Genomic DNA, 26,959 nt, shown 5'->3' with positions numbered 1-26,959 from the left:
GAGCTTCTTTTGTAGGTTAAAACTACAGCAGTGACTTTTCTCTCTGTTATACAGAGGAACCTATATATTGCTACACACCTCACAACTTCACCCGTGACCAAGCATTATATGCCAGGGGATATTGCTGGACAGAACTTAAAGATGCACTTCCAGGTGTGAATGCCAGTCAATGGCCTTCATTGTTTGAACACAAGTTCCTGCCATATGCTCTTCTGGCCTTTGCTGGTATTATGTATATTCCTGCCCTAGGATGGGAGTTCCTTGCCTCAACAAGACTGACTTCAGAGTTGAACTTCCTACTTCAAGAAATTGACAACTGCTACCACCGAGCAGCAGAGGGAAGAGCACCCAAAATCGAAAAGCAAATTCAATCAAAGGGTCCAGGTATTACAGAAAGAGAGAAGCGTGAGATTATAGAAAACGCAGAAAAGGAAAAGAGCCCTGAACAAAACCTATTTGAAAAATATCTAGAAAGACGAGGTCGGAGTAACTTTTTGGCTAAGCTATATTTAGCAAGACATTTGCTCATTATATTTTTAAGTATCATACCAATGACTTACTTAAGTACCTATTATGCTACGCAGAAGCAGAATGAGTTCACATGTGCACTTGGAGAGCCCCATCTAAAAACCAGTAGCTCAAAATTACATATAAGGGTAAATTGCAAGTTGCCATCTGTTCAACTCCAAAGAATTATTGCTGCAGTAGATATTTTTCTTCTTAGTTTCATGAATTTAATAATTCTTATAAATTTAATACACCTTTTCATTGTGAGAAAGTCCAACTTTATTTTTGACAAATTAAATAAAGTTGGAATAAAGACTAAAAAGCAATGGCAAAAATCCCAATTTTGTGATATAAATATTCTTGCCCTGTTTTGTAATGAAAACCGTGACCATATCAAATCTTTGAACCGCCTTGATTTCATAACCAATGAAAGCGACCTTATGTATGACAATGTGGTTCGCCAACTACTTGCAGCACTAGCTCAGTCTAATTATGATGCTACACCCACAATGCGAGATTGTGGGATTCAAACTGTGGACCCTAGTCTAGATCCAGCTGATATTGATGTCAATGAACAGCTTGTTATAAAGCGACCTAGAAAGAAAATGAAGTGGATCCCAAGTAGCAACCCTTTACCCCAACCCTTTAAGGAACAATTAGCCATAATGAAGATTGAAAATAGTAAGCCGGAAAAGCCAAAGCCAGTTAGGAGGAAAACGGCTACAGACACTTTAATTGTTCCACTTTTAGAAGCTTCATCTAAGTCTTCACCCCAGCCTTTATGTCATAAGAGTGATGCCAGCACCATGTCAAGCATTATCAGTGAAAAGAAACATTCTCGGCACTTCTCGTTAGATGTCCAACCATATGTTCTTAGCAATAAAAAGCCTAAACCAGAGACACAGGAAACGGCTCCTATTGCAACATCTGAAAGCCAAGAGAATGGTTTCTTAACCCACAGTGAAGGTGTGATGACACATGTGTTGGTCTCTGTCAAAGGTAAGGCCTTCATAGTCATATATTGTGATTGCTTGTGGACTACTTCCAGTAAGTTAATTTTCAGTAACTACATACAACAAGCATAAAACACTGCTATATTGATTCTTGATATGCAGAGTTCTTACTACATATTGATGAGTACGAACAAAGCAGACCTCATAGCACTAAAATACTCAATGAACTACACAAATCAAGAATGTCATAAAAAATAACACGTGAGGCCTCATGCACACGAACGTATTTTTTTCCTCCCGTAAATATGGGTACTTTGTCACCAGTATTCCACCCGTATTTATGGACCTGTTTTTTATGCAAAATTGTATTGCGCTAATCATCAGCCCCTTCTCTCTATCAGTGGTGGTTAGAGAGAAGGGGCACCCATTTCGGGCAGAGTTTCCGCAGCGGAATGCAGCGATTGTAAGTAAAAGAAGTTGTCTTGGTGACGCGTCCCTCTTTTGAGATCCAGTTCGACCTCCCTGGATGAGTCCATGTGACCGCTGCAGACTGTGATTGGCTGCCGCGGTCACATGGGATGAAACGTCATCCCGGGAGGCCGGACTGGTGGAAGGAGCAGGTAAGTTAACTTTTAATACTATTAACTCCAGCGGTAGTCACTGTCCCGGGTGCTGAAAGAGTTACTGCCTATCAGTCAACTCTTTCAGCACCCTGACGTTGCCTAGCAATGCTTCCGTAATTACGGGTGCACACACGTAGCCACCCGTAATTACGGGAGCCCCATAGACTTATATGGGCCTGCCCGTGCCGTTATTACGGCCTGAAATAGGACATGTTCCATATTTTTCAACGGCCCAGGCACCTTCCCGTAAGCCAATAGAAGTCTATGGGCCCGTAATTACGGCGTTTTTACGTTAGTGTGCATGAGGCCCAAGATAGTAGCATTGCAACAGTTGTTACAATGGTTGTGTGTATTGGCTCCAGGCTTCAAACCATTTGTGTCATATTGTAGTGCAAAATGCCAATGCCAACACAAATATATCATAATGCTGAAAATCATATATGAAGATCTTGTGTCTTGGTCTTTCTTAGACTGTGCTTGCAGTCTGACTGCCAGTATCATGGCTAAGAGGAGCTATCACCTCTCCGGACAAGTCTGTTCTAGTAAATAATTGTATTACCCATAAAATAACATTTCTAGAGCATCTTTTCTTATTACTCTACGTTGTGCGGTTCTTCTGTTATTCCTCCTAGAAATGTATTAATAAATTGACAACTGGGTGCTACCAGTTAGGGGTGTGTTCCTACACAGTCTGACACTGTCCGATCAGTTCTGGAAGTGACACTGTGCAGGGGCACGCTCCTTTGGCAAGCGGAATGGTAACACCCAGTTGTCAATTCGGGAAGCTATGAGAAATCTAGAAGGAATAGCAGAGGAACAGCACAACCTAGATATGTAAGACAATAGGTTCCAGAATTGTTATTTCATGAGGAATACAAGTATTTACTAAAATAGACAAGTCAGGAGAGGTGACAGGTCCTGTTTAGCAATAAGATATACAGGGTATTTTGAAGGCTACACTTATGCCAATCGGCTTACATGCCTATTAACTGGATTTATTTATTTTTGAAGGTAAGCAGGAACTATTATTTGCATATTCTAACTAGCATTTAAAAACCTAAGTACTGGTAAAGTTTTTAATATTTATATTTTCTGACAGCTATGTTTAAAAAATTCTGTTTAGATTTCTTAATTACATTGAGATTTGAAAAAGTTAGTTATTTAACATGTTAACAGGTACTTTCAAAATGTATATGCTTTGGAGAACATTATATCTGCAATTCTTCTTTCCTATCTAAGGAAATGAAAAACAAGAACGCAATTAAACTATAAAAATGTCCTCTTAAATTCTTAAATTGTCCAACTTGAAATATTCATTACCCATCCCCTGGATAGATTATACACATTAGACTGGTAAGAGTCTGGTCTATGGGACCCCACTAACCACGAGATCACCAATCTGTATCTTACATGGACATGTAGGGTTAACACAGGACCCCCGTTCTCAAGATTGTTAAGGGCCTTGGCATCAAGCTAACATTCACGATAAATGTTCCAGGCATGAAAGTTTTTATAGCATGTCAAGTAAAAGGGGTCCAATTATAGGAATGCCCAGGGATCGCAAAAATGTAAGGGGCTTTTTCCTCATTCTCAGGGGACAGGTGGCAGTGCATTTTTGTTCATTCACTGAAATAAATAGGAGCTACAGAAACCTCCAAAATAGCAGAGAAACCTCCATTATTCCCATTAACTTCAATTGCTGTGCAAGTATGCAGAACTATGGGAAGTAGAAACCGCCTGTATTTGAGAATTGTGGGAGCACCAACAGCCAGAGCCTAATCACATGTTAATGACAACATTATTTCCAAGTGCATCTACACTACCGTTCATAAGTTTGGGGTCACCCAGACAATTTTGTGTTTTCCATGAAAACTCACACTTATATTTATCAAATAAGTTGCAAAATGACTAGAAAATATAGTCAAGGCATTGACAAGGTTAGAAATAATGATTTTTATTTGAAATAATAATTTTCTCCTTCAAACTTTGCTTTCGTCAAAGAATGCTCCATTTGCAGCAATTACAGCATTGCAGACCTTTGGCATTCTAGCTGTTAATTTGCTGAGGTAATCGGGAGAAATTTCACCCCATGCTTCCAGAAGCCCCTCCCACAAGTTGGATTGGCTTGATGGGCACTTCTTGCGTACCACACGGTCAAGCTGCTCCCACAACAGCTCTATGGTGTTGAGATCTGGTGACTGCCCTGGCCACTCCATTACAGATAGAATACCAGCTGCCTGCTTCTTCCCTAAATAGTTCTTGCATAATTTGGAAGTGTGCTTTTGGTCATTGTCCTGTTGTAGGATGAAATTGGCACCAATCACGCGCTGTCTACAGGGTATGGCATGGCGTTGCAAAATGGTGTGTTAGCCTTCCTTATTCAAAATCCCTTTTACCTTGTACAAATCTCCCACTTTACCAGCACCAAAGCAACCCCAGACCATCGCATTACCTCCACCATGCTTGACAGATTGCGTCAGGCACTCTTCCAGCATCTTTTCAGTTGTTCTGCGTCTCACAAATGTTCTTCTGTGTGATCCAAACACTTCAAACTTCGATTCGTCTGTCCATAACACTTTTTTCCAATCTTCCTCTGTCCAATGTCTGTGTGCTCTTGCCCATATTAATCTTTTCCTTTTATTAGCCAGTCTCAGATATGGCTTTTTCTTTGCCACTCTGCCCTGAAGGCCAGCATCCCGGAGTCGCCTCTTCACTGTAGACGTTGACACTGGCGTTTTGCGGGCACTATTTAATGAAGCTGCCAGTTGGCGTCTATTTCTCAAACTAGAGACTCTATGTAATGGCAGGAAGGAGGTGAAGGGAAAGTGAGCCCTAATCTACCCACCGCCCTGTCCCTGCCTACTTGCAACGACCCGCCCTAGGCGACGAGGTACAACTGGGCGGCGGTCCCTACGCTGGCTAAGTGCACAGGAAGACAAACAGGGAACACGCAAGGGAAGGGGCAGTAGCCACGGAACGCCACGAGGAAACGGGGCGGCGAACGAACAGTCAGGACCAGGACGAAGTGAGTACACCCGAGCAGGCACGGAGACAGAAGCAAGCCAGGGCAAGCAAGCAGGTCAAGCAGAACTGCAGCAAGGCAGAAGCACGGCAGAAGCAGGCTGGAGCAAGCAGCAGTGGGGCCAGGAATCCAAAAGAATTACAAGCACTGAGGGAGAGCACAGGGCAGGTAATAAAGGGCAGGGGGCGGAGCTAACTCCGAGAGATCAGGCCGCGATAGGCTCTCCCACTCCTGAGCCTGCCACCCTGGTTGGTGGGAGATGGTGTCAGTCGAGCAGGTCTGGCCTCAGGTGTGGATTGATTAATCCCAGGAGTATAGCTAGATGAAGTACCTGGCAGATCCCTAACAGTACTCCCCCTTTTATGAGGGGCCACCGGACCCTTACTAAGGGGACCCGGTTTAGTGGGGAAGAGGAGGTGGAACCTCCTGATCAATACCCCAGCGTGAACATCACGGGCAGGTACCCAAGTCCTCTCCTCCGGCCCGTATCCTCTCCAATGGACCAGGTACTGGAGGGAGCCCTGGACCATCCTACTGTCCATAATCTTGGCCACCTCGAATTCCACCCCCTCAGGGGTGAGAACGGGAACAGGAGGTATCCTCGAGGGGAACCAGGACGGGGAGCAGCGTTTAAGGAGGGAGGCATGGAAGACGTCATGTATGCGAAAGGATGGGGGGAGCTCCAGACGGAAGGATACAGGGTTGAGGACTTCAATGATCTTATAAGGTCCAATAAATCGGGGAGCAAACTTCCTGGACGGGACCTTAAGGCGCAAGTTCCTGGACGACAACCAGACCAAATCCCCGACGACAAACCGGGGGTTAGCAGAACGTCTACTATCCGCCTGAATCTTTTGTGCGCTCTGGGACGCCTCTAGGTTCTTCTGAACCTGGGCCCAGACAGTGCACAGTTCCCGATGAACCTCCTCTACCTCAGGATTATTGGAACAACCAGGGGAGACGGAGGAGAACCTTGGGTTAAACCCGAAATTACAGAAAAACGGGGAGACCCCTGACGAGTTACTGACCCGGTTATTCAGGGAAAATTCAGCAAGGGGAAGGAATGAGACCCAATCGAATTGACAGTCAGAGATGAAACACCTTAAATATTGTTCCAGGGATTGGTCGGTCCTTTCCGTTTGGCCATTAGTTTCGGGATGGAAGGCGGAGGAGATCAATCTCCAACTTTTTACAAAAAGCTCTCCAAAATAAGGAAACAAATTGTACCCCTCTGTCAGAAACGATATTGACTGGGGCCCCATGGAGACGCAGGATGTGTTTCACAAACAAAGAAGCTAACGTCTTGGCGTTAGGTAGCTTCTTAAGGGGCACAAAGTGGCACATCTTGCTGAAGCGGTCGACTACCACCCACACCACCGACTTGCCCTGAGATGGAGGCAAATCGGTGATAAAATCCATGGAGATATGGGTCCAAGGTCTCTGGGGAATGGGCAAGGAACGTAGTAGGCCCGCAGGTCGGGACCTAGGGGTTTTGGACCTAGCGCAAACCTCACAAGCGGCGACGTAAGCCCTAACATCTTTAGGCAACCCAGGCCACCAATAGTTTCTGGTAATGAGGTGTTTGGTGCCCAAGATGCCAGGATGACCAGATAGAGCGGAGTCATGGTTTTCCCTGAGTACCCTCAGCCGGTATTGCAGGGGAACAAACAGTTTGTCCCCAGGGACGTTCCCGGGAGCTGCACCCTGATCAGCCGCGATATCAGAAGCTAAATCAGAATCCGTGGCAGAGACGATTATACCAGGGGGTAAAATACAAGCGGGATCCTTCTCGGAAGGAGGATTGGCCATGAAACTACGTGACAGAGCGTCAGCCTTAATATTCTTGGACCCAGCCCTATAGGTAACCAAGAAATTAAATCTGGTAAAGAATAGTGCCCACCGAGCTTGTCTAGGATTAAGCCTCCGGGCCGATTCTAGGAAAACCAGATTCTTGTGATCCGTAAGGACCGTTACCTGGTGTCTGGCCCCCTCCAGGAAGTGCCGCCACTCCTCAAAAGCCCATTTAATGGCTAGAAGTTCGCGGTTACCAATATCATTGTTACTCTCCGTGGGCGAAAACTTCCTAGAGAAGTAAGCACAGGGGCGGAGATGGGTGAGGGAGCTGGTACCCTGGGACAAGACGGCCCCCACTCCCACCTCGGAAGCGTCAACCTCCACAATAAATGGCTCCTCTTGGTTGGGCTGAATCAGCACGGGGGCCGAGATAAAGCACTTCTTGAGAGTCTCAAAGGCCTGGACGGCCTCAGGGGGCCAATGGAGGACATCGGCACCCTTGCGGGTAAGGTCCGTAAGAGGCTTAGCGATGACCGAGAAGTTGGCAATAAATCTCCTGTAATAGTTGGCGAACCCTAAAAAACACTGTAACGCCTTAAGGGAGGCAGGTTGGACCCATTCCGCCACAGCTTGAACCTTGGCAGGGTCCATGCGGAATTCATGAGGAGTGAGGATTTGCCCTAAAAATGGTATCTCCTGTACCCCAAAGACACATTTTTCAGTCTTAGCAAACAGATTATTCTCCCGAAGGACCTGGAGCACCTTCCTGACATGCTCCACGTGGGAGGACCAGTCCTTGGAAAAGACCAGTATGTCATCAAGGTACACAACAAGAAAATTACCCAGGTACTCTCTCAGGATTTCATTAATAAAATTCTGGAAGACAGCAGGGGCATTACACAACCCAAAGGGCATGACCAGGTATTCGAAATGACCCTCGGGTGTGTTGAACGCAGTTTTCCACTCATCCCCCTCTTTGATGCGGATAAGGTTATATGCCCCCCGTAGATCGAACTTAGAAAACCATTGGGCTCCCTGAACCTGATTAAAAAGATCCGGAATCAAAGGAAGTGGGTACTGGTTCCTTACGGTGACCTTATTCAGGTTACGATAATCAATGCACGGCCTAAGACCACCATCCTTCTTCCCCACGAAGAAGAAGCCAGCACCTACAGGAGAAGTCGAGGGGCGAATGAAACCCTTGGCCAGGCATTCTTGGATATACACCCTCATCGCTTCACGTTCAGGACATGAAAGATTAAATATCCTACCCTTAGGAAGCTTGGCACCAGGCACCAAATCGATAGCGCAATCGTAATCTCTATGGGGGGGCAACACCTCGGAGGCCTCCTTAGAAAACACATCGGCGAAGTCCTGAACAAACTCAGGAAGCGTGTTTACCTCCTCCCGGGGAGAAATAGAGTTAACAGAAAGACATGACATAAGACATTCATTACCCCATTTGGTGAGATCCCCAGTATTCCAATCAAATGTGGGATTATGCAACTGCAACCAGGGAAGACCTAATACCAGATCAGACGATAATCCCTGCATCACCAGTACAGAGCACTGCTCCAAATGCATGGAGCCAACCAGGAGTTCAAAAACAGGAGTATGCTGAGTAAAATAACCATTAGCAAGGGGGGTTGAGTCGATTCCTACTACAGGGATGGGATAAGGTAAATCAATACAAGGCATCTTTAGAGACATAGCAAAATCCACAGACATGATATTAGCAGATGAGCCAGAATCCACGAAAGCACTGCCCGTGGCAGACCGGCCAGCAAACGAGACCTGAAAGGGAAGCAAAATTTTATTGCGTTTCACATTAACGGGAAATACCTGTGCGCCCAAGTGACCTCCCCGATGATCACTTAGGCGCGGAAGTTTTCCGGCTTCTTATTCTTGCGCCTGGGACAGGTGTTCAGTAGATGCTTGTCGTCCCCACAGTAGAAGCAGAGACCATTCATTCTGCGAAACTCTCTACGTTGTCGAGGGGACATGGAGGCCCCGAGTTGCATAGGTACCTCCGAGTCCTCCGTGGAGGGGAGAGGAGACGGGACCTCGGGGGGAATCGCAGAAAAGTCAGAGGGGAGCACACTGAAGCGTTCTAGCTGACGTTCCCTGAGACGTCGGTCAAGTCGTACTGCTAGGGCCATAACCTGGTCAAGGGAGTCAGGCGAGGGGTAGCTAACCAGCAGATCCTTCAGGGCGTCAGATAATCCTAACCTAAACTGGCACCTTAGGGCCGGATCGTTCCACTGAGAAGCTACGCACCACTTCCTAAAATCAGAACAGTATTCCTCAACCGGTCTCCTACCCTGACGTAAGGTCACCAGCTGACTCTCGGCTAAAGCAGTCCTGTCAGTCTCGTCGTAAATGAGTCCGAGGGCAGAGAAAAAACGATCAACAGAGGAAAGTTCAGGGGCGTCAGGAGCCAAGGAGAAGGCCCACTCTTGGGGCCCTTCCTGGAGTCGGGATATGATGATACCCACCCGCTGGTTCTCGGAACCTGAGGAGTGGGGCTTTAGGCGGAAATACAGTCTGCAACTCTCCCGAAAGGAGAGAAACGTCTTACGGTCCCCTGAAAACCGGTCAGGTAACTTGAGGTCGGGTTCTAGAGGTGAGGTGAGGGGTACTACTAAAGCAGCGTCACCCTGATTGACCCTTTGGGCCAGGGCCTGGACCTGTAGGGAGAGGCCCTGCATCTGCTGGGTCAGGGTCTCAAGGGGGTCCATGATAGCGTCAGCGTAGGAGAAATGGTAGACTAGGTAAGGGCTTGTAATTATGTAGTGGCAGGAAGGAGGTGAAGGGAAAGTGAGCCCTAATCTACCCACCGCCCTGTCCCTGCCTACTTGCAACGACCCGCCCTAGGCGACGAGGTACAACTGGGCGGCGGTCCCTACGCTGGCTAAGTGCACAGGAAGACAAACAGGGAACACGCAAGGGAAGGGGCAGTAGCCACGGAACGCCACGAGGAAACGGGGCGGCGAACGAACAGTCAGGACCAGGACGAAGTGAGTACACCCGAGCAGGCACGGAGACAGAAGCAAGCCAGGGCAAGCAAGCAGGTCAAGCAGAACTGCAGCAAGGCAGAAGCACGGCAGAAGCAGGCTGGAGCAAGCAGCAGTGGGGCCAGGAATCCAAAAGAATTACAAGCACTGAGGGAGAGCACAGGGCAGGTAATAAAGGGCAGGGGGCGGAGCTAACTCCGAGAGACCAGGCCGCGATAGGCTCTCCCACTCCTGAGCCTGCCACCCTGGTTGGTGGGAGATGGTGTCAGTCGAGCAGGTCTGGCCTCAGGTGTGGATTGATTAATCCCAGGAGTATAGCTAGATGAAGTACCTGGCAGATCCCTAACACTCTAATGTACTTGTCTTGTTACTCAGTTGTGCAGCGGGGCCTCCCACTTCTCTTTCTACTCTGGTTAGAGCCTGTTTGTGCTGTCCTCTGAATGGAGTAGTACACACCATTGTAGGAAATCTTCAGTTTCTTGGCAATTTCTCGCATGGAATAGCCTTAATTTCTAAGAACAAGAATAGACTGTCGAGTTTCACATGAAAGCTCTCTTTTTCTAGCTATTTGGAGAGTTTAATCGAACCCACAAATGTAATGCTCCAGATTCTCAACTAGCTCAAAGGAAGGTCAGTTTTATAGCTCCTCTAAACAGCAAAACTGTTTACAGTGGTGCTAACATAATTGCACAAGGGTTTTCAAGTGTTTTCTAATCATCCATTAGCCTTCTAACACAGTTAGCAAACACAATGTACCATTAGAACATTGGAGTGATGGTTGCTGGAAATTGGCCTCTATACACCTATGTAGATATTGCATTAAAAACCAGACGTTTGCAGCTAGAATAGTCATTTACCACATTAGCAATGTATAGAGTGTATTTCTGATTAATTTAATCTTATCTTCATTGAAAAAAACTGCTTTTCTTTCAAAAATAAGGAAATTTCTAAGTGACCCTAAACTTTTGAACGGTAGTGTATATGTAACACAAGAGCACAAAATTTGAGAATACATGTACTGCATGAACTATTTAGGTCCATCAGAGCCGGAGCCGCTATTTGTCAGCAGCTTATTGCCTGGATTTTAATTAATGTAACCAAATTTCAGAGGAAATTATTTATTTTAATCCTTTCTATATGTACAGACAATTTTGGGACACAAATTTCTATTCTCTTCACTACTTCGAATGACTGTACGTGCAACATAATATGCAGTGGAGCTGCAGCTCAATCATGGTCGCTCTGTCTACAAGATTGCTAGCTCAAATTACACTTCCCCCTCATCCCTTGTTAGCACACCACTGCACACTATTGGAATCAGTGTGGAGGCTGCTGTAATCACAGGATTTTATTAATTAGCAAGTTCTTTCTATGGACACACAAACAGCTTGCAATTCCCTGTTTGATGTGAACACATATAGCGTATACACCGGGAAAGCGCCGGATATATCCATGGACCTCCTTCCCCTGACAGAGGCCAAAAAAAGTGTCCTTTGTCGGACTGGTCTGCATCAGCATACCATTTTTTTTTACTATAGTAAAAGAATATATACACATGGTGGACGTTTTTATAACATTGGAGCCTATGGCCAATGTATTCCATTGTATGACCATATAGTAGCATACGTCAGAGCCTTCTGTCAGAGGTATACGTCAAGAATACTACCGACATATACCTCTGACAGAAGGCTTTGACAAGATGTTAAAAGAGCCTAAGATATTTAAATTATTTTACCTATATATCTTTATATCAGGGGTCTCAAACTTGGCCGGGTAAATGGGCCGCACATAGAAAAAGTTTGAAGTTGACGGGCCGCATTCCTTTCAAATTTGATACAATACAATATTAATGTTAATTAATTCGTTATTTAATCTACTATAACAATACTACATTACCATAATAATACCGCTAGGTTTAAATTTACCGGAAATTTGCGAGTTTACGTCACGTGCTTATTTTAACAATCCAGTTTTCCAGTGTAAGTGTCGCTAAATGCAGTCTGGCTGCTAAGTTGGCAGCGTATGGCAGACACAAGTATGTCAAGATTGAGCAGCCCCTTTTTAGATAGTGCCACAGTGCCCTCTGTAGATAATGCCACAGTGCCCTCACTATCACTATCCCGTCAGGGGCTCCTCCTGGACCGGAATCCCCGGTTAGGGCATTGCCACCGCTCTGGCCAGAGATTTCTCTCCTGTAGAAGCCTTTGACGTCACTGTCCATATATGGACAGTGACGTCAAAGGCCACCTCTAGGAGCAGAATTCCCGGCCAGAGTGTCGGCAATGCTCTGGCTGGGGGATTCTACTCATAGAGGGAGCCCCAATGGAGCTATCTACAGGGAGGGGGTGTAGCGCTGTCTACAAGTTGGAGTGTGTGGGGCTGGTACATCAAGAAGCACTCCACTTTTTTTATTATTTCCCCCTCCATTTGTACATTGGTGTTTCAATGGGGTGCTGTGTGCAGAAATACTTACCGATCCGTGCATCACGCCATTTTCGGTTCCAGCGCCGCTCATGTGATCTTTATGCTGACCTGGTCTGGAATCACTGCTTTTGAGAAAACTAGAACTCAGGCTCTCAATGCATTGCCATGAAGCCAAAAAGGAGTGCTTTTTTCAAGTCTTCTCCTACTCTGCCCCATATTTAAATTGACAGTGTGCAGTCTGCAAATCAATGAAGCTACAAAACAGCATAGAGCACTTAATTTCCAGATTCAAAATTTTTGATATTTTAACTTTTACATGGGTTGCATAGACTATAAGTTTTTAAGTAGATCATTGGAGGTGCACGTTAATTGTTCCACCCCTTTGCATTCTTTGTAACTAATCTTCCCTATTGCTTAATTGAATGTTATTGATAATGCTTTCCTTGCTGTATATGTTTATGTTTCTATGCATATAACTTCTGAAAGTATCTTCTAATTGTGGTGTTATCATTGGTAATGATGCTGGTAGGTTTATGTAGCAATGTCTTGAACCTTGAATGACATTCACACAGAAAATAGGGTTTTCCATAATCTTGCTGACTTGGTGTTAACATTGTAATTATTGCTCTCTTACGGTTAGGGCAGCGAGCAAACGCTCGTTCATCTGCTGATCATATCATTTTAAAAGTGAAAAATATTATCGTTGTCGGTAGCACATCTCCCTGTGTAAGCAGGGTGACGCGCTGCCGACATGATAACGTATGGGGACAAGCGATAGTAGTAACGACTGCTTTCCAAACTTTCTTGACAAACTACTGCATGGTTGCACTATAACAATGTTGCACAACATTTTTAGTCAGTGGTTATTAAACTGTAAGGTGTCTGTGATTTCCTAATTGCGCCATGAGCATACACAAGTGCACCACAGGAACTCCTGGGGACGGAAGCCAACTGGCACCTGACATATTGCACTGGCTTAAATCATATTTTCAAGTGACGTTTCCTTGGCATAAATACACAGCAACCAATCAAATCACTGCTTTGATTTTCAAACCTACTCTAAAAACATTATTCTGACATTTGATTGGTTGCTATGGATAACATGCATGCTTGTGGTTAGATTAGTTTTTATGTATTAGTCCCAATTTATTTAGGTAAGAAAAAAAGATAAAACAAAAGAATAAGATGTTCCATATAGCAGTTTAAAAGATTTCCTCGGGGCAACTATTCTAAATGAGGCCCACTTTAATGGAGGAAACTACAAAAAACAAGGATGATGAACTACTTATAATCTCTCATAACCAGATGTGTTCTATATTGTTGAAACCATTGCAATGAGTAAAAATGAGTATTTTGCATTCTAAAATGTATGTGTTTCTTCTTATCTTAACAGATGCATTAAAAGCTACTAAAATTCTTGAGAAAGAAAACCAGCCATTATCTGAAAGCTGTATAGATGTTTCAGTATCTGGGACATTTCTCACGTGTGGCAGTCACATGGGGAGCGGTGCAGTTTCCACGTCAAGTGTAACCCTAAGTCAGGTGAAGCCTGAGCCAATGAGTGTATTCAACCGTAACCCGACTCATCCCTTGCTCCACATAAGCACTTTATATGAGGACAGAGAGGAACATGTAACTACTCTTATAGATAGGGATCGATCCTCACCTGAATCAGAAGATATCATTTCAGTCATACCACCAAAGCAAGTCATGTTAGCCCCTTATGAAGAGCCTAGGGCTATAATAAGTTCAGTGGACTATTAGATTTGATAAGCTGCATTACACCACCATGCAAACTCACTGCATGAGCATGGAAAATAAAAATGAGCTATATTCTAAATATGCAACCAGCAACTTTCATACACAACTTAGTCACCACTGATGGTGATGTAAAGGTTCTTCCATGTAGTCAGCAGTGTAAAGCACAAGTTATAGTGATTATATTAGAAAATGCAGCATGACACTCAGGCAGTATACAAACACTGGGCTAAATTCAAACTGGCCAGGATATCCACACATAATTGATTAACATTACAATAGTGCTACTTGGTTAGGCTTGATATACAAATGTATGCTACCTGTAGGGGTATTTTTATGGCAACTGAAGGGCCTTTGAAATGTAATAACCATTGCTATTAGTTTGTTGTGCCAAATTCGTACAGTCATTTTAGCATTTTTATATGTAAAATCAAAGTGAAGAGAAATAGGAACACACACACACACACACACATTGTCTAATCTATTCATAGTAAGCCAATCAATTGACATTTTTATATGAATTTGCTAAATCTTGCCTCAAAATCAGTTTTGTTGGAGATCTCAATAACCATAGTACATTTACAAAGATATTCCTCTGTTCTTGTAATTAAACTAATTATTCTCTCCTTATAGTGAGGATGGTGGCTTTTTTTCTTGCATAGTTCTGTGTAAAAATTACGACCTTAAATTATTCTAGTGGACTTCATTCAGGAAATAGAGTTATTAATAACCTATCATTTTTGAACGATCAGAGAACAGTGAAAGATTGGCCACAAAATTTACTGATAGAGGTCTAGGAAGCTGAGATAAGTGGATCGGTCTGTCAGGGTTTTCATGCTGGATAACTGGTTTAGTTGTAACTGTGCTGCCTAACTAGGGGCGTATATATAGGATAGCAGTCACACACAGGTCTTTGTGTCTGGAGGAGCCCAAAAGCCCTTCTGCCACATAAGACACCAGTATTATAAATGGCACATAGTAGTGGCCCTGTTACAGATTTTGCCTTGGGGCTTAAAGAACTTCAAGTTATGCCACTGTGGACAAATGTTAATTTCTCAATCCTTAAAATAGTGGATTTGCAAAATGAAGGAATTAAAAACTGGTGTTACTCACCTCACACGTTCCAGCGCCACATCTTGGCACGTGGCCACGGATTCTAGCGACGGTTGTGTCCAGTTGCTAGTCAACCGGACACTTCCTCCACTGCTCCAAAATGCAGACGGGCGCCCTTGGATACAGACACGGCTTTCCTTCTCTTCTCAGCTGGCAGCATCAGTGTTCCACACCCCTCATCTAAGTTGGCATGTAACAATGACGCTTTAGTAGCAGCTTTCTTAAAAGGACTGTCAGGCCACATTAAGGACGAACTGGCCGTTCGTGATCTTCCCCAAGCCCTAACCTAATTTCTCTAACATCCAGAGTGGATCTCCAATTCCTGGAAAGGTCTCAAAAAAGGTAGATAATCCACCGGTATCCTCTCTTGGCTCCAAACTTTAATAACCTTCCCACTGCAGAGGAGCCCATGCAATTGAGTCGCACAGCCTTATCTCAGGAAGGCAGAAATCATTGACCCAATATTAGAATATCTCTGCTGTGGACAAAAAGGTCATCCTCGTGCCAACTGTCCTGTTCGTCCTGTGAAGCCAGAAAACGTCAAGGCCTTGGTAAGGGTGGGGAGATCACCTTAGGCCTGACACCTCCTTTCCCCGATGACAAGTTTTTGCCACCATGGGTTTCAGGTCCTTTAACGAATCCTGTCTAGCTTTTGTGATCTCTGGAGCTGCGGAAAAATTCTTGACTACTCCCTCATCAAGAAACTTTAGATTGGGGGCGGAGCTAGCCGTGCTGAGTGATTGTCGCTTGATCCCAGAGCTCCTCACAGAGACACTGATTTCTACAGCTGGAGGGCTGATAATCTACAAATAATGGTCCGTACTAACAGGGATAAGTTGTGTGACTCCAGGGGGATGCTGAAAGTCGGGAAATCTCAGTCGGAGATGGAGAGATTTCTCCAAAAGAAGCATGCCTCCCCGGCCGGGAAAAGCAAGATGGCGATTGAACCGCTGCACCCGTCAGAGGAGAGCCGGGGAGACGACTCTGACGAGGACAGTTCTTGTACGCACTCTGATGCCGCAGGTGGGTCGGACCCTCTCCCTATCACCAGAGCGTTTTTGAAAAAAACACTGACCAGTGCAATGTCGCCGGTCCTGAAAGAGCTATCCTCCATTAAAATGGACATTCAGCACGTGGGGCAGAGGGTGGTGGTATTGGAGGACACTCAGTCTGCCATTATCCAGCAGGTGGATGCATTGCAGAGCGTGGTGGCCTCGCAGTTCACGCACATGAATCATACCTACCTGCAATTAGAGGATCAGGAGAACCGCAGCAGGCGGAAAAATATTAGGCTGCGGGGCATTCCGGAGTCCATCACTGCGGACAACATTTTACCCACAGTGAGAACCATATTTGGGACCGGACAAGGCTTCGCAAGTTATAATTGAACGAGCTCACCGAGCATTGAGACCTAAACCGGCAAGGGATGAACCCCCTAGAGATGTCATATGCGGCCTGCTTAACTATCTAGATACGGTGGCCATCTTAACAGCCGCAAGAGGGGCTCTGGACCTGAACTTTGCAGAGCACAAGATCATGGTCTTCCAGGATTTGGCGGCCAGCACTTTGGCCAAGCGGCGACTGTTGAAACCTCTGACTGAAGCCCTGTGAATTCAGAAGGTACCCATCCGTTGGTTGTTCCCGTTTGGGCTGGCCATTTTGAAGGAGGGCAGGCAGATTACCATCCGCACACCGGAGGATCTTTCTAAGGCTTGGCCTAAGCTGGGTATGGAGAAAATCGATGTACCGGACTGGATGCCGATACAAAAGGCCACTCTCTCGCAAGGGGTATCTGACCCACACGGGTGGCAAAGACCCCAGAAATTCAAAGTCCCACGCAGCAGGAAAAGAACGGATCGTCAGTTGGATGATTGAATTGCATTTTCGGGGCTCCCTGGATCGGGGCTTCCTCTTCATTTTTTATTTCGGTGGTGAAGGTGACTGTTTGCTGAACTTACAAGTTGTCACTGATATCCCTGAAATGGGATTCCAGGTACCTTCCACAAGGTGGTGTGAGAAGCTCCAAGACATGGAAGGGTCTGATGTTATGTGTCCATCACCGGGGACGTTATTTGCTGCAATTTGGTTTTAAGGACGGTTCCTTCTGAGCCTTTCTTACCCTCATCCCTCCCCATATTATTTTATTTTATTTAGCTTCAGTAATTATGATTACATGGAAATCAGTCTTCTCGATACCTGTCTCCAAAGGCTGGTTTCCTTCTTTCCTCCCCCCCCCCCCCACACAATGTCATTCGGGGGCTGTCACATAATTATATGAGGGGCGACCTCTGTGGGATAAGAGGCGTATTCTTGCTATCACATCTTACAGGTTATGATGCAGCCTTACTTTATTTTTTCATGTTCTCTATGTATATAGTTGATTGTATGTTTTATTTGTGTCCGGTACTATTATCTACACCTCGATTAGAAGCTGGCAAGGTCAACATGGTAATATGGCTCCACTTACTTACTTGACGCTTAATGTGAAGGGGTTTAGCACGCCTCAAAAGAGATCCCAGGTCTTCTCTGTACTGAGAAAGGACACGCCAGGGGTATTGCTGCTTCAGGAGACACATTTTAGGCACAACCATATACCCAATTTACCTAAGTCCACATATTGTCAATGGTTTCACAGTACCCATACATCTGCTTCTAGGGGAGTATCTACAGGTATTCATAAAGACCTTCCTTTTAAAGGGAATGTGTTGCCAGCAAAACATGTTTTGTTTTTTTTTAGTTAAACAATTAGTGTGTAGGTGATTAAACATTGTTCTAATTTTTTTTATTTTTTTCACGAGTCAGGAAATATTATAAATTGGATTAAATTTATAATATTTCCCAGCACTGGTCACTAGATGGAGCACTTCCCAAAATTGCAGCATTGCATGTGGTAAAGCAACCACATTGCTTTATGCTGCAAAATTGGGAAAAAATCCCTCGCTCTAGTGAGCTCTCAGAATCCCCCCCTCCTTTATCCTGGCTAATGCCGGGAGAAACGAGGGGTTTGAATGGTCTAACCTCCTACACTGTGTGTCGCCATTTTTTGAGCTAACACACAGTGTAGAAGGTTTACATACACTAGTAAAACACACTGAAACACGAACATACATAGAAATCACTTACCTGCTCCAGTCGCCGCCGCTCCCTCCGGTCCGTCCGCTCCGTCTGCTGCCGCTGCTCCATGTGCACAAGTCCGGAAGCCGCGACCGGAAGTAGTAATCTTACTGCCCGGCCGCGACTTCCGGTCCACAGGAAAATGGCGCCGGACGGCGCTCATTTCAAATCGGACTGTGTGGGAACGGCGCATGCGCCGTTCCCACACACACGGCGTACACAAAAGTGGATGGAACGGGCCCCGTTCGCAGTCCCTATGGGACTGGAGCTGCCGTATTCCATGTCTGTATGTGTCGTTAATCGACACATACAGAAATGGAAAAAAAAATGGCAGCCCCCATAGGGAAGAAAAAGTGTAAAAATAGAAAAAAGTAACACACAAACACACAAATAAATATAAACGTTTTTAATAAAACCCTAACATAAAACTGATATAAAAAAAAAATGTTGGTGACACTGTTCCTTTAAGGTAGAATCCTCGAAAATTGATCCACAAGGTAGATATGTTTTCCTGAAGGGTTCCCTTTGTAATACAAAAATGACTATCGCTAGTTTGTATGCTCCAAATGACAAACAAATATCCTGGTTGCTGAAGATCTTGCGTATATTTAAAAGGTTTGGGGAGGGGATGTTGGTGGTTGGGGGGGATTTAAATTTAGTGCTGGATTCTGATCTTGACTCTACCTCAGCCACACGAGGGTACTCTCCTCAAGCTATGCATAAACTTAGATTCATGCTACACAGTTGTCAGTTGATTGATGCTTGGCGGTTAGCTCACCCTCAGGATAGGGACTATACTTTTTATTCACACCGGCATAAAGTGTATCGTAGATTGGACTACATTTTCTTGTCCTCATCACACCTACCGAATCTGCAGTCGACTTCAATTGGGCACATTACTGTTTCAGATTACGCTCTAGTTACTGCAGTGGTTCATGTACAGGAATTGCCCAGTAGATCTTGGTCATGGCGGCTTAATGACACTGTACTCTCAGATGAGGCTAGTATGACAGCTCTAGATAAAAATTGGAGGAGTACTTCTGTTTAAATACAACTCCTGATGTATCGACGACCACAGTTTGGGAAGCACATAAGGCCTTTATTCGGGGGGAATTTATTGCATTATGCTTACACTTGAAGGGAGACAGGACTAAGAGAATGCACTCTTTATTGGCCCAAATCTCGACATTGGAACAACTCCATAAACGGGCTGTCACGGCCTCCGTCCGCACAGATCTAGATTCTCTTAGGCACCAACTAAAAAATCTGCTGAATATTCAGGCGGCTAAATCTTTCCAACGACTTAAATGTAAAATTTATATGCACGGGAATAGGGGTTCGAAGCTAATGTCCAAAATGCTTAAATCACAAACTGAGAAGTCCTTTGTGTCCTCGGTTAGGACGGCATCAGGTCAGAAGGTTAATACCACTCCACAGGTTGCAGAGACTTTTAGGCAATTTTACGCTAGTCTATATGATTTGGACTCCTCTGGGTTACAAGATACATCCTTGACAGCGCCGGGCAATAAGCTCTTGGCAGTACAAAACTTCCTGAAAAATATTGTATTCCCTCAACTGTCGGAGGGTGAGAATGCATCCCTTCTGGCTCCCTTTACCCTGGACGAATTAAAGACTAGTCTTAAATCCATTCCGTCCGGGAAGTGTCCTGGCCCAGACGGCCTACCCATAACATATTACAAAAAGTTTTGTAACACCCTGCTTCCACAATTTCTGGAAGTATGTAATTCACTTCTTACAGGCTCTTCCCTTCCAAAGCAGGCATTGGAGGCTTACATTACTCTAATACCCAAAGAGGGGAAGAGCCCTGAAGACTGTGCAAGTTATAGACCAATTTCACTGCTGAATACCGATGTGAAGTGGTGGGCGAAGCTCTTGGCCAGCAGAATAGCTAAGTTATTACCATCATTGATAGCGGAGGAACAAGTTGGTTTTGTTCCACGGAGGGAGGGCAAAAACAATATTGCTAGAGAGTGATAAATGCGATACAATTTGCAAGGGGGAGAGGCATACCTCTTGTCCTTTTGGGAACTGATGCCGAAAAGGCCTTTGACAGGGTCAGCTGGGATTACATTCGGTGGGTCCTAGAAAAATGTAACTTTCCTCAACCATTTATACAGGCTATTTTTACACTATATTCTCAACCATCTGCCAGGATTAGAGTTAATGGACTGCTGTCTGACCCCTTCTCTATAAAAAAAATGGCACTCGCCAGGGCTGCCCTCTCTCCCCAGCTCTTTTCATACTGACATTGGAACCATTATTGTTGCACATTAGACAAAAGGATGACGTCAGTGGCTTAAAAGTAGGAGCTGTAGAACCTAAAATCGCGGCTTTCGCTGACGACCTCCTATTGCTCATTTCCAACCCCCTGTCCGCTATACCCCATATAATTGCTCTATTTGACACATTTGGTTTTGTTTCCAATTTTAAAATTAACCTCAGTAAATCGGAAGCGCTCAACATTAATGTCCCGTCGCAGATTATTTCACAACTGCAAAGTTGTACCCCTTTCAAGTGGCCTCCCAAAGCCATTCAATTTTTAGGGATTATGATCCCAGCTGACCTTGGGGAGTTATTTTCTCTTAATTATAAACCCCTCTTTATCAAAATACGTTCACAACTAGGGTCCATTAATATGCCGTTCCTCTCGTGGTTTGGTAGGAAAAACGTATTGGCTACGTATATACTCCCACAGATCATGTATCTACTGCTTGCTTTGCCCATTGCTGTCCCGAAGAGTTACTTCCGCAACTTTAAATCCCTGTTTATATCCTTTCTATGGCACTCTAAACGCTCCAGACAGGCCTACAATTTTCTCATACAGAAAAGAGAGCAAGGGGGTATTTCCCTTCCTGACTTGGTAACGTATTTTGTCGCTAATCATTTATCTCGATGGATGCAACTAGCAGATGGGGGGAATAATACATTATCTGTAGTTATGGAAAGGACCCTTCTGGGGTCAGACATGCATCAGTTGCTATGGGTACGAAATGACTTGCTATCTAAAAGGTGGGATCTGAGTCCTATTACTAGGGGGACAATCCGGGTGTGCCAAACTGCTGGAGCTCTGAATATGACAGGGAAATCCCTCTCCCCATTGGCACCACTGAGTGTTTTGCCGTCCTTCCTAGGGAGACAATCTGATAGAACGGCAGATTTTTGGCGGAGGCTGATTTCTGTCAAGTTATCGGTTCTGTTGGATCCGATGGGCCCACCGGACCTAGCATTGTTATTTGAGGAACAGGGATTGCGGCGTCTGAATGCATTACAAGTGGCGGATTATGCAGCTACAATAGATATGTTTAAGGCTGTTTCCATGACACCTCAGGTTGATCCGACATTGCTAGAAAACGACATCCTATTGCCAGCGACACCTGCTAAGATTCTATCCAAATTATATAGGGGTCTTTTACTGGGCAAGGCTGAACATGAACCCCATTATCTACGGGCCTGGGAGAAGGAATTGGGGAGGTCTTTTTCTAAACTTGACAGAGTATATAATGAAATCTGCTCACGGTTTCTCCAAATGTGTGCGTATACAGGAAAATTCTTATAAACTTGTCACAAGATGGTATCGGACGCCGGAATTCCTCACTTCTATAAGCCTAGTGACTGATAGTTCATGCTGGAGATGTTAGGAGGGGTTAGGGACCTATCTACACCTCTGGTGGTCCTGTCCTAGAATAATTAGTTTCTGGAGGGGGATTGAGAGTTCTATTAACACTATATGTTCTACACACATTAAGTTATCAGCCGAGTTAGTGTTACTTTGGCTGCCTCAACCGGGCTTTACGCCTTCTATGCACAATTTGCCGACTCAGATGATCTCTGCAGCTAAATTGCTCATTCCCACATTATGGAAACAAACTAGCCCACCTACAATGGAACTGTGGTCTGACAAAGTGCAGAATATCTGCCGACTGGAGGAGTTGGCAGCTTGGGTGAACCATTCCAGGGACAGATTTCTAAAAGTGTGGAGTCCATGGGTGGCTCAGTTCAGGGGCACGATAGGCCATACGTGATGTGTTGGCAGTCCCTCACATTTCTCTCCATCCCATTCCTTGCCTATTCCTGTATCTGGCCCTTATTCTAGGCTATATGGTAGTGTAAAGTAAGAATTCCTTTATGCAGAATGGATCTAGGGTGTTGTAGTACCGAAAATTGTTACTGTTATTGAAATGTTATTGTTGTCTTTTTCACAATTATTGGATAACTAAAATATGCTCCGTGCAAGACTTGTCAGATTTCATATGGGTACTCTTGATTTGACAGGATTATATTACCTATGCATCACCGGCAGGTGGTTTCTTGTGTTTTTATATGTATATACCCACATACTGATTGTTTCACAGTGTGTCTGCTTTTTTTTTCTGTATAATGTCATGCACAATGATAACTGCTTACGTTTGTGTAATGTTTTATTGATCAATAAAAAGAGATTTTACACAAAAAAAAAAAAGAAACTTTAGATTGATGAAACTTCAGATTGCTCTGCATCCACTCCAGGAACCTCTACATCTCACTTCAGTCAACAGATCTCCTATTTCCTCAGGGTCACATCAGTCATTGTATTTCACAATTTTGTCCTCCGCGTGGGCCTCCACCTCAATACCAATAGTTTACGGATGTTTTCTCCAAGAAACAGACAAAGACACTCCTGGAGCACCGTCGCCATGATTGCGCCATTATCCTGCATCCAGGGCATAAACCTCCCAGGGTAGAGTACACCTTCTTTCTCTACTAGAGACCGAGGCAATGTCGGCATACAAATTTGGAAAGAAACTTTATCTGGGAATCTTTTTCCCCTGCCAGGTCCGTATTCTTCTTTGTTAAAAAAAAAAAAAAAGGACGGTTCACTGACTCTTGAATAAGGTCACTGTGAACAAATAGGTATCCTCTCCCGTTTATCTTAGAGCTATTTGACTGCGGCCCATTTCTTCACGAAGTTGGTTGTTGGTTTCATTCCTGTGGTTTCTTTTGAATGGCTTCGCATGGACCCTGATAAAGTCTCTGCAGTTTTCAACTAGCCGTAACCTGTGGGATTCAAAGCTCGGCAAAAGTTCCTTGGTTTTTCAAACTACTACTGTCAGTTTTCCCAGAACTACTGTCAAGTTCTAGAAATAGGGATGAGAACATCACCACTGTCACTTTAAATGGGGATATAAGAATGCAACAGACCGTCTTTATGTGCCAGCTCCAGCCCACTCAAGGATTCACAGGAAAAAGAAGCAATGACATCAGCATTCCAAAAAAGCTAATCTTTTTATTGTTTCATAGTACAGACACAGCAATGTTTTGGCTCTAAGTGAGCATTTTTCATAGCTTTAAAAAGGCTTATTGACAGCCGAAACGTTGATGGTGTCTGTACAGTCCTGGCCAAAAGTTTTGAGACTGACACAAATTTTGGTTTTCACAAAGTTTGCCGCTTCAATTTTTATAGTGCCAATTTGCGTTAACTCTAGATTGTTATGAAGAGTGATCAGATGAAGTGCAATTAATTGCAAAGTCATTCCTTGTCATGAAAATCAACTTAATCACAAAAACCCTATTTGCACTGCATTTCAGCCCTGCAACAAAATGATCTGCTAACTTCATTTCAGTGATCTTCTCGTTAGCTCAGGAGAAAGTATAAACGAGGACAAGGCAGCTGATATCACTCTGTCATGCTGATTGAATTATAAGAGCAGACTGGTTGCTTTAAAAGGGGCATGGTGCTTGAAATCATTGTCTTCTTCTATTAACCATGGTTATCTCCAAGGAAACACGCGCAGTCATCATTGCTTTGTATCAAAAGAGCTTTACAGGCAAAGACATTGCTGCTTGTAATATTTCCCCTAAATCAACCATTTATCGGTTCATCAAGAACTTCAAGGAGAGAGGTTCAATTGCTGTAAAGAAGGCTTCAGGGCGCCCAAGAAAGTCCAGCAAGTGCCAGGACTGTCTCCTAAAGCGGATTCAGCTATGGGATCGGTTCAACACCAGTGTAGAGATTTCTCAGGAATGGCAGCAGGCAGGTGTCAGTGCATCTTAACACACAGTGAGGCAAAGGCTTTTGGAGGCTGGCCTGGTGTCAAGAAGGGCAGCAAAGAAACCACTTCTCTAAAAAAAAAAAACATCAGGGACAGACTGACATTCTGCGTGAAGTGCAGGGATTTCACTGCTAAGGACTGGGGTAAAGTTTTTTCTCTGATGAAGGCCGCATCAGACTGTTTGGGACATCTGGAAAAATGATTGTCCGGAGAAGAAAAGGTGAGTGCTACCATGAGTCCTGTGTCATGCCAACAGTAAAGCATCTTGAGACCATTCATGTAGCGGTTGCCTTTCATCCAAGGGAGTGGGCTCACTCATAAATTTGCCTAAGAACACTTCCATGAATAAACATTGGTTTCTAAACATCCTCCAATAGCAACTTTTCTCAATGAGCCAGGAGCAATTTGGTGATGAACAAGGCAAATGTGATAACTAAGTAGCTCGATGAACAAAACACTGAAATTTTGGGTCCACGGCCTGGAAACTCCCCAGATCTCAATCCCATTGGGAACCTGTGGTCAATCCTCAAAAAGCGGATGGACAAACAAAGACACAGACATTGTGATAAACTCAAAAGTACTGATTAGGCAAAAATGGGTAGCCATCAGTCAGGATTTGGCCCAGAAGCCGATATCCAGCATGCCAGGGTGAATAGCAAAAGTCTTGAATAAGACAATAAGACAATTTCTCATCTCAAGTCCTACTTCTCCTCTACTCCGGTCCTCCATAATCCAGATCCAGAAATTCCCTTCTTCCTGGAGGTTGATGCTTCTTCTGCTGGAGTTGGTGCAGTTCTTTCCTAAGGGTCAGGAGAAAAGAGATATCTACCATGTAGCTTCTTTTTGAGAAAATTCTCTCCTGTCAAGAAGAATTACTCAATCTGTGATCAAAAGTTACAGGTCATGAAGCTTGCCTTGAAGGAGTGGTCTCATCCTTTGGTGGGTGTTAAGTACCCAGTAATCACCTATACCAACCATAAGAATTTGGAGTATCTACAGTCTGCTTGCAGACTTAAACCACGACTAGCATGTTGGGCTCTCTTCTTCTTTTGGTTTGACTGTGTTCTTACCTATGGTCCAGCAGAGAACCGTGGGCAGGTGCCCTTTCCAGGTCCTTCAATACCTGATTTGTTTCCTGAGGGTCCTGCACATGTCATTGATCCAGATTGTATCCTGCCTCAACCAGCGTTCCTTTTCTGTTGGACCACTGAGAGGACTATCCTTTGTGTCCTGTAACTTCTGTATCAAGGTGTTGTCCTGGGCCCATTAGTTTCTACTGTTTGGTCATCACAGATTTGCTTTGTGCTAAGGGTTTTACTACCATATGGGTGATGGTGGCTCGCTTCTCAAAAATAGCTTGTTTTGTCCCACTGTCTGGGTTACCCTCTGCTCACTTGTGTCAGACTTTCCTCATGGAGATCTTCCGCCTCCATGGTCTCCTTGCTCACATTGTCTCTGATTGGCGAGTGCAATTTGTCTCCAAGTTCTGGAGCCTTCTGTAAGGCTTTGAGGATTACCCTCGACTTCCTTACTGGATGATGGTGATGTATATCATACTAGCTGATGGTGATGTATATCATAACTGCCAGTCTTTAGGTGATGTATAACAATGCTGCCAGTCTTTATGTGATGTATAACAATACTGCCAGTCTTTAGGTGATGTATAACAATGCTGCCAGTCTTTAGGTGATGTATAACAATGCTGCCAGTCTTTAGGTGATGTATAACAATGCTGCCAGTCTTTAGGTGATGTATAACAATGCTGACAGTCTTTAGGTGAGGTATAACATTATTGTCATCAGATTAACGGTCTTAGTCTTCTTGTAAATTGCGATTCAAGACAGTCTATGGACGATGTCTGTGTATTCCTCTGACAATCTTTGCTCTGCATCTTTTGTCTGCTGTTGTAGATGTTTGCCAAAATATTTTGGACATCTGAACAAAGTTTTACATAAATTTGGAGGTCACTGTTTCTAAGGCCAAGAGAAGTGCTGATAAGCATCGATATCAATGTCCCAAAATTGCTCCGGGTATAGAGTCTAGTTGTCTATGGAAAACATCAGTTTAAAAGTTCTTTCAAGCTTTCGCCACGTTTCTTTGGGTCATTCCAGGTATTGAAGCAGATCAACTTGGTTGCTTTACGTCTAAAGGTGCCACCTTTCTTCCAAATACCCAATAGTCTCGATATTTCCCTTCTGCGCCCTATGGTTATCAACAAGTTTTCCACAAAGATCAAGATACCTCCTGCTCCTGCCATTGAATCCTGATCAGATTTAGAGATTGCTCAAATTCTGGACTGCAAGAAGGTCCGTGGGAAACTCTTTTACCTTATTGGTTGGAAAGCCTATGATCTTGAGGAGAGAAGGTTAGCTTTTCAAACCCCACTGCTCATCAAATAATGTCACTTGAAGTATCATCATACATGTGTAGCTTTTGATTTCAATTAATTTTGTAAGATATCCTGTCTGATATATTTAGTCTAGTCTAGTAATTGGCCATCGGGTAGCCCCTTGAAGCATTTCATTTTTTCTTCCTGAAAGAAGGCTGAATACATACAGTAAATCCTGATATGCAGGCAGCATTAATT

The 26,959-nt window shown here is 44.3% G+C and overlaps 1 protein-coding gene across 1 annotated transcript in view; it reads left to right on the top strand.

Annotated features, from left to right (window-relative positions):
* PANX2 (pannexin 2) overlaps positions 1-14,731 on the top strand; it is a 44,753-nt gene extending 30,022 nt beyond the window's left edge. The window contains exons 3-4 of the mRNA XM_075857198.1: positions 55-1,506; positions 13,731-14,731. Of these exons, the coding sequence (XP_075713313.1) occupies positions 55-1,506; positions 13,731-14,101 (1,823 nt within the window). The 3' untranslated portion in view covers positions 14,102-14,731. The remainder of the gene's footprint in view (positions 1-54; positions 1,507-13,730) is intronic.
* The last annotated feature ends 12,228 nt before the right edge of the window (positions 14,732-26,959 follow it).

This window comes from Rhinoderma darwinii, chromosome 3 (genome assembly GCF_050947455.1).
Source record: "Rhinoderma darwinii isolate aRhiDar2 chromosome 3, aRhiDar2.hap1, whole genome shotgun sequence".
NCBI classification, from domain to species: domain Eukaryota; kingdom Metazoa; phylum Chordata; class Amphibia; order Anura; family Rhinodermatidae; genus Rhinoderma; species Rhinoderma darwinii.
This window is presented reverse-complemented; position numbering and strand designations above follow the sequence as displayed.